The 7,393-nt window shown below is 46.1% G+C and overlaps 5 protein-coding genes across 5 annotated transcripts; 2 read left to right on the top strand and 3 right to left on the bottom strand.

Moving 5' to 3' along the window:
* Positions 1-1,153: 1,153 nt before the first annotated feature.
* ASPGLDRAFT_51088 (uncharacterized protein) lies at positions 1,154-2,013 on the top strand. The gene is made up of 4 exons (XM_022547455.1): positions 1,154-1,234; positions 1,292-1,362; positions 1,421-1,510; positions 1,562-2,013. The coding sequence occupies exons 1-4, from the start codon at positions 1,223-1,225 to the stop codon at positions 1,677-1,679; spliced, it is 291 nt and encodes a 96-aa protein (XP_022397381.1). The 5' UTR covers positions 1,154-1,222; the 3' UTR covers positions 1,680-2,013.
* Positions 1,768-2,916, bottom strand: ASPGLDRAFT_51087 (ankyrin repeat domain-containing protein). Its single transcript, XM_022547454.1, has one exon. It carries the CDS (start codon positions 2,814-2,816, stop codon positions 1,863-1,865), a length of 954 nt encoding a protein of 317 aa, XP_022397380.1. The 5' UTR covers positions 2,817-2,916; the 3' UTR covers positions 1,768-1,862.
* A 689-nt stretch (positions 2,917-3,605) lies between these two features.
* ASPGLDRAFT_134216 (uncharacterized protein) lies at positions 3,606-3,932 on the bottom strand (the record flags this gene model as incomplete). The annotated part of the gene is made up of 1 exon (XM_022541275.1): positions 3,606-3,932. A coding segment is annotated over one exon (327 nt), but the record flags the coding sequence as incomplete, so codon positions are not given.
* A 1,113-nt stretch (positions 3,933-5,045) lies between these two features.
* On the bottom strand, positions 5,046-5,348 carry ASPGLDRAFT_134250 (uncharacterized protein; the record flags this gene model as incomplete). Its single annotated transcript, XM_022541278.1, has 1 exon — positions 5,046-5,348. A coding segment is annotated over one exon (303 nt), but the record flags the coding sequence as incomplete, so codon positions are not given.
* A 647-nt stretch (positions 5,349-5,995) lies between these two features.
* Positions 5,996-6,280, top strand: ASPGLDRAFT_99780 (uncharacterized protein; the record flags this gene model as incomplete). The annotated part of the gene is made up of 1 exon (XM_022550642.1): positions 5,996-6,280. A coding segment is annotated over one exon (285 nt), but the record flags the coding sequence as incomplete, so codon positions are not given.
* Between the last annotated feature and the right edge of the window lie 1,113 nt (positions 6,281-7,393).

The following is a 7,393-nucleotide window of genomic DNA, read 5'->3' as shown; positions in this document are numbered from 1 at the left end:
TTCTACGAGCTGAAGGTGAACGTAAAATAAAGAAGAAGGCAAGGAAACGTGCTTCTCTAGGGAATGATTTATTTATCTCTGTACAAGAAGGCCGTGAGCATATACAGCAGCTTGATACACAGCTTAATGAGCAGGTTGATGAGCTTACACCTATGCCTCGTCAACGCGCTTCACCACGCTGTAGTGGCTGTGGGACTGTTGGGCATACAATAAGAAGCTGCCCTAATAAATAGCTAGATATTTTGTCTGTTATATATTTTAATTCAATGGTGTTAGTGGTTGCAAAGCTTCAAATTCGTGGTGGTTGCGGAGGAAGTGGACGGGACGGCCGTGTGGACGGCTCGGCCGTGGATTACGTTAGTTGGCTTAGATAACCAATGAACCTCATCTTTGCGATAACCTCAGATAGCCGATATTATATCGAGGGAAGGATTATATCGGCTAAGCGGGGCCGCACTGTATTCGTCATAGGCCATGTTCCACCATTGTATGACAAATACACCTTTTCCTTGTTTTGTCTCTTTGAACCTTTTCCGCAACGACCTTCCCTTTTGCGCTTAGTTGATGGCCGCCAGAATGTGTATAAAAAGGCCGTACGATAGATAGATATTTAGAATCAGAGTTCTTCCTCTATTCACGACGAATAGTGCTTATGACATCCTTCCGGGCATAGTAGTTAACACTAACAAAGAGATGGGTCTATTTAACTAGACCAGGAGTCCTACGCCCGCCAGATTCTGGATGAGTTTGACATGGCTGGTTGTAACCCCACCTTTGGTGCTGTTGTATGCCTGATCCATCAGGCCTCAATGCTCACGCGGTTAGTTAGTTACATATTATTGGAAGGATGATCACTCCATAGCCGTGCACAAGCTAGCTGTTCTCAGCCAGCCATACTTAGTAGCATCCACTGTGGACCTGTCTGAGCCAATAAAGGAATATTGGACACTCCTTAAAGCAATATGGAAAGGATTATTATGAATTGATGTTCCTCAGCTGAGAGCTGGTTTCAGCTCAGTTCAGCTACAACAGTTCAGTAATGACGTAGCCTGCATCACAAAATATTGACTGAATTGGATGGTACTTGCCCCTCACCTGAACAGGGCAGTCTCAAGGTATAAATATAGTGGCCAAATACCTACTTGGTCTCTGATAGCAAGTGAGCATTTGACTGCTTTATTCTCTTTATCCAGGAACCTCCAGCCTCAACTCCAAAGACAAAATGAGTGCATTTGTTAGCTGAGCTCTCCCCGATCAGTCTGCTGGAACTGAATATTAATGCATGTTACAGCTCATAGTGGTCTATTATTTTTCAATTGAGGCATATGAAAAATTTGGTAAGGGTGAAGACTTTGAGAATATGTACTGTCCCAGACCATCCCACCCGCCATATTATCTATCTAATATATCTACTCATTAGGGTAAAACCAAAGCTCAGTGAGAAAGGCGCTACTGACTTTACGGAGCCTATCTCAATAACTGAAAAGATTCCTATACAGAATGCGCTCTAGTATGTGCACACTTGAATATTGTCTTCATATCAGAAACTGATAGAAAACAGTTTTACAGCGCCAGATGATGCCTTGGATGAGCTGAAGACATTTGAAGAAATGGGTTATGATGAACTCGGGTTCGGGGAATTTGCCGAATATGTCAAAGTATTGATTGAGAAGGATTAGAACTTGTGTAGCACGGAGGCCGCAGCACGGCCTCCACAGTGCAGAACTGCCATACAGTGCGGACTTATACATATTTATCCATGTACATATGAAACGGATAAACCAATGTAGCGGTTAAAACTCCGTATCGGGGAAGTCGGGGGAGTCGATTATCCGGACTGCACGAGGCTGTAGGCGACGAATTTAATTACACAAGGAGGATAACACCAGATAATGGAAAGGAGTTAGACCATCCTCGTCCACCACATCAACTGGAGATCCGAATTCGAGCAGGAGTTTTATAAGTGGTAAATGAGGTTTCAACAACGCGTAATGGAGCGCAGTCATTCCAGCAGCATCTTTCATTTTTGTATTTGCGCCTTTGGACAACAGGAATCGAATTATCTGCATGGCAAGGTCGTTGTTCTCTGGTGGTTGGTTTTCCCCACTGAGGAAAAGTCCACAGGCCTGCATAAGTGCAGAAGCGCCTTCCACGACAGGTTTAAATATGAAACCCGGGGTAATGATTTTGTTTTTATGTCCAGCACCCATGCGAAATGACAATTTATCTTTAAGCATCGGCTTGTTTACATCAGCTCCCCCCTCGATGAGAGCACTCATTGTATCCATAAAGCCGTTCATAACAGCCTCATGCAGCGCACTGCGCCCAAAGCCATCAACGTGGTTTGGATCAGCACCATTTTGAATCAAGCATTGCACATAACGGGGGTCATTACGGCATGCTGCCACATTCAACGCATGAAGGCCGTCGATATCGGCACAGCCCTTGGCAAGCACTTGGACAGACAGCAATTGTCGGTCACGGATTGCGGAGAGTAACAATACTGACCTCCATTCCAATGGGTCTGATCGCCAAATTTCGGAGTCGTCACGCCAAGGGTCACTCAGTTTGGGAATTCTGTCCTCACGTCCATTGAACCTCTCTGCCTTTGTAAGAGTTCTCCACACATTGCGTGAGACGGGAAAGTCAAATCTTTCCTGGCTCCAAAGCATGTTGAACTTCGCATCGCCGACTCTACTGTCAGGAGTCTCCAGGTACTGAACAAGGATGTCAAGTAAATCAGGATCCTGTGACTCCACCGCAAAGTCAACAGGAAGGATTGCTTCAGTGTACAACTTGACCTGTTCCATAGACATTGTATAAAGCGCATGATCAGGGGTTTGAGACCTTCAATGATGTTCTAAAAGCTCTTTGGCAATTTCTGGCTTTCCACCAGAGATAGCCCAATGCAATGCCGTCCATCCAAGGTTGCTTCGAACTTGGTGGTCTGCGCCTTTGGAAAGAAGAAGCCGGATCAGGTCAAGATTTCCGACGAAGGCTCCCCAAAACAATGGAGTCCATCCTTGAATATCCTTACTGTTTACATTTGCACCATTTAACAAGAGCAATTCTGCCACAGCAATGTGGTCATTCGAGCAAGCCCAGTGCAATGGTGTCCATTTGTGAGAATCTGATGGAGAGGGATCCACATCTTGTTTCAAGAGTATGTCCAGGGTGTAGACCAAGTTCCAATAAGCTGCGATATGAATATCCGTCTCATTTGTCGGAAAAGAAGTGAAGATCTCTTCTCTTGTGGGGTTGTCTGCATAGTCCACTCGAAACTGGAGAGCTTGGAATGCATTCTCTCTGAGTTTGATATTCCTCAAAAGCTTCAAAATCAATGGTTCAAGTAACCTTTCAGTCTCTCGACCTTGCAGGTGCTGGTCCCAATGTTTTGCAGCATAGTCTAAGAACTTTAATGTATCAAATCTCCCCATAAGGTCCGAGGAGCTAGTACATGGGCCAGACATCAGAGATTCCGAGGAAAGAAGATTCAAACATGTTCGCGCAATATCGAGATGACAGTCTGTGTCTGGAAAATTGCCGTAGAAGAATTCGTATGCTGAGGTGTGTACTAGACCGAGGGTATTGTCAACCTGGTTCACAACGACCAGGCCAACACAGACGCGGAGAAGAAGCGCTGCGCTAGGAATGTACTCATGGTCAAACCTTTCTTCGTCCACAGCAAATGCACACATTGCTTCTTCAATTTTCAATCGTCTCTTTGCGTATGTTATCCAAGATAATAAACGCCGAGCTAATGACCTTCTGGGCTTTGGTTGGGCGTCGATGCGTTGCACACTTGCATCAAATGCTCCCTGCAGCCCTTGCGGCTCTCTTTGGAGTGTTTTTCGTATCTGCCCGATCGTTGTAAGCTCCAAAACTTCATCAAGCACCAGCCGGGCAAGAAAAAATCTATCTATGGTCAGCATCTGAATGCCAAAAGGGGAAATGGCGGGGCTTTAAGTTACAAGTTTCCGGTCTTGGACACTATGCTGTCAACCACTTAGTCATTTTCAGATAGCTCCTCTTCAAAGTCACTCTCTTGCAGACGGGTCTTGACATATAGCTTCAAGTCACCATTTTCCCCTGTGATCTCCAGTTGCTTGGCAGTTTTCATCTTCTTCTGAATATGTGGAAGCTGCCTGCTGGTGACAAGGACTTGGATGCCGCATTGAACGAATGTCAAAGCATACTTCATAAGCTCGTTTGGGTCTTTCATTTCATCAACAGCATCAAGTATGAAATAAATTGGCTGTGCTAAAGCGGCCTTGGCAATGAGCTCAGCCACTTTACTTGCACTTTGAAGTGTGCTAGGATCCTGGCATGACTCTTTGAGGACGGCAAGCAACGGTAAGCTTCCTTTCTCGATTAATTGTCGAAGTAAGAAACGTAGAATATCCAGAGTGGTTTGCTAATCTTGGGCAGAAAAATCGCAAAAGAAGTAAATCACAACTGAGTTTTGCTTGTCTCTACTTGCGAGATGGTCAAGAATAACCGATCTAGATATGACATGAAACCGTTAGCATTCTGAAATTGAATCCGACCAGTGCTCAATTTCCATGCTTATGCAAGGAAGCTTTTCCCTACTCCAGCTGCGATCTTTGTTAGCCTTTGATTGTGAGAAAATTAAATGGGCTGTGTCCATACGCGGTCCATAGCACCACAAATGCTGTGAAGACCGGTAAATCCAATCCTTCACATTACTATCATTCAAGAACCAAACTCCAGTTCCTGGACAAGGCGATGGTTTCGGTCGCAGGGGGATTGCCACCGGTGGGGCCCATGCTAGTAAAATGTTTCGGTCTTGTTCTGAGAGCACTCAGCAGCACGATCAGAAAATGCCAACTTCCGGGTGTGTTTTACCTTGACCGAGTACCGAGACCTTGTTATAGGTTGCGTTCGCTGTTACACTGCCCGTCTAATTGGTAAATTCCTTCGGGGAGGGGGGCATTTGGTACGTACAGCACACAAGAAGAGGGATAGGTTGAAAAGATATCTCGAAATTTCTGCGTCATATCAATATGGGGCCGCAGTTCTCGGTCCTAAAATGGTCTAATTAGCCTTGACTTCCGCTTTTGAAGCTCGAAGTGCAGTCTTGAGAGCTCCGTGTAGCAGTCCATCAGCGCCTCGTCGTCTAGGGAAGCTGGACGTGGCGGAAGAAGTCCTGTCGACTCCGTTTCAGTAATGACTTGCTCGACTCGGAAAAGAACATCCATGAGTCCAGATATTTCTTGTAAATATTGCTTCTGGACTTTTGGTGCATTTTTGACCTCGCGGACGTAGGTGTAGCTCAGTTTTGTGATCTCAGCCGCCAGCTGGACAACCGCGGCAATGTTTGCGGCCAGCCAGCCCAAGTGCCTCAGCCATAATGAAAACAAGCAGAGTTGAGAAGGTTTATTTCAAAAAGGTACCAAGGAGAGTGTATCATGAACCTTTCCCGACAGCGGCGTTGTTTGACAGGACTTCATGAAGGGGCGGCCCAAGGCCAGCACTGCCATGAACAACGCATGCCCCCACGATATAGTCTCGCTAGCGCATATCCGCCCAGATGCAAACCAGACCATAGAAACAAGAGGACACTAGTAGACACTATGATGCTTCAGTAAATGATATGCAATAGCATAAGTTCGCTCGCTTACTCCGTATTGTGCCTGAAAACCAAGCCGTGTTCCGCAATTAGACACCTCGTGATACTCCGCAAACAGGCCCTTAGGAGTTGTCTACACTAGCCTTTCCATAAATGCGTTCTAACTCACAGGAAGTAAAATCAGTTTGTGGCTATGTGCAGGTATCAAGTAACTTGGTATCATGCACCAAGGTATGTCTGCGTTGATGTCGAGTCTTCCACAGCCTTTTCCACCCCGCATACAGAACAACTGTCAGATATGCTCCAATAAAATGTCCTGCCATTTCTTGAAATTTCTACTACGAGGGCCTTCATTTCCTGTTTTGATTATTATGTATATCACGTCATCATGGCTATTACATGTGCTTGTGTTATGAAGACTACACAGTCGGGATAATCTGTGCATTGGGATTCGAGATGAGCGTTATCCGTTATGCACTGGACTGCGAGCATGCAAAACTACCAATCAAATCAAATGACTCGAACATATACATACTCAGAGAATTGAGCCACCACAATGTAGCAGTCGCCTGTCTTCCCGGAAGTCAAGGCAAGAGCTCAGCCGCAATTGCTGCGACCAACATGGCGCGTATATTCCCCTTGGCCAGGTATCGTTTTCTTGTAGGCATTGGGGGATGCGCTCCGAGTGAGAGTTATTATATCCGGTTTCACTTGCAAAGTGTTCACTGGATCACCTCCGGCTGTTCTGCGGTCTGCGGTTTACAAGATACAGTCCGATCATCTATCCCAGTGTACTAAGGCATCAGATCATCTACGGAGATTGAGATTAAAACTTCAGCCTAGCTTGGGATACTGGAGACTGTTAACCTGGTCAGCAGCCATGTGAGAAATGTGACCGGGTGAGGCTTTTGCGACGCTCCCCACACCCTAATGATGACCGTCAAATATCCTACGGATTGATCGCACCAGGCGATAGGGTGATAAAATGTGCATTAAAGCTTATATGCTTTAGCTTGATCTCTAGCGAGTATCGATCATGACTCACAAGCATTGATGTGTAGATTGCAGTGACGCGGCACTGCGTGACGCTGGGTGATGGCTCACCCTCTGTATGGTGCACTCACCCAGGCTCACCCCCAGTCGCACGACCAAAAAGCGGCATCACCTTCTAATCCACCCGGGAGGCACCCACCGAACTATTGACCGAAGTTAAGCCACACGCCGGCTGGTTAGTAGTTGGGTGAGTGACCACCAGCGAATCCCGGCTGTTGTATGTTTTTTTTGCTCTCGTTGAGCAATAACTATTTTTGCCCTTTTTTCTTGGGGTGATGGCTGGGTGAGTTCTGGTTCGGTGCACATAATTGAGGTGACAGTTGTGATGTGCAGAATGGTTTCTGAATCTATTTGTATCGCGATCTGGGCTAGTTGGCTGCGGTAATCTCGGCGGAACTTGAGTCGGCTGAGCGACGATTTTAAAGATCCTAATTTGCTCTGGGTTCGGTTTGTTTTCTCGTTCAGGAGCCCCATACAAGGCAACGAGTGGCACCTTGGACCAAAATCTCACATTAATACCAAATCAGGCTGAAAATAGAGATAAAGCACTCTTGCGACGATCGCTCAAAGTAGTACTTACTACCTCCTCATTAATACCGACTTTCCGAATCCGCTATGGTACATCAACTTATCGAAGATGGCCGAAGATGATTTGGATATTGAGACGAAGGGGATCCTGCTCCAGTCGGGGCCAATCCCAACCCCGGCGCTCAAGAATCTCATCTTACTGCAATAAAGGGCTCTCGTGAG

This window comes from Aspergillus glaucus (assembly GCF_001890805.1).
Source record: "Aspergillus glaucus CBS 516.65 unplaced genomic scaffold ASPGLscaffold_22, whole genome shotgun sequence".
Taxonomy (NCBI): Eukaryota; Fungi; Ascomycota; class Eurotiomycetes; order Eurotiales; family Aspergillaceae; genus Aspergillus; species Aspergillus glaucus.
This window is presented reverse-complemented; position numbering and strand designations above follow the sequence as displayed.

Bases quoted from the DNA above. Each gene is read 5' to 3' on its own strand.
- ASPGLDRAFT_51088 (XM_022547455.1), top strand. The intron at 1,363-1,420 runs GTACTGTCCCAG...TCTACTCATTAG, and splicing joins GGTGAAGACTTTGAGAATAT to GGTAAAACCAAAGCTCAGTG. The intron at 1,511-1,561 runs GTATGTGCACAC...GATAGAAAACAG, and splicing joins CCTATACAGAATGCGCTCTA to TTTTACAGCGCCAGATGATG.
- ASPGLDRAFT_51087 (XM_022547454.1), bottom strand. From the start codon at position 2,816: ATGTCTATGGAACAGGTCAAGTTGTACACTGAAGCAATCCTTCCTGTT.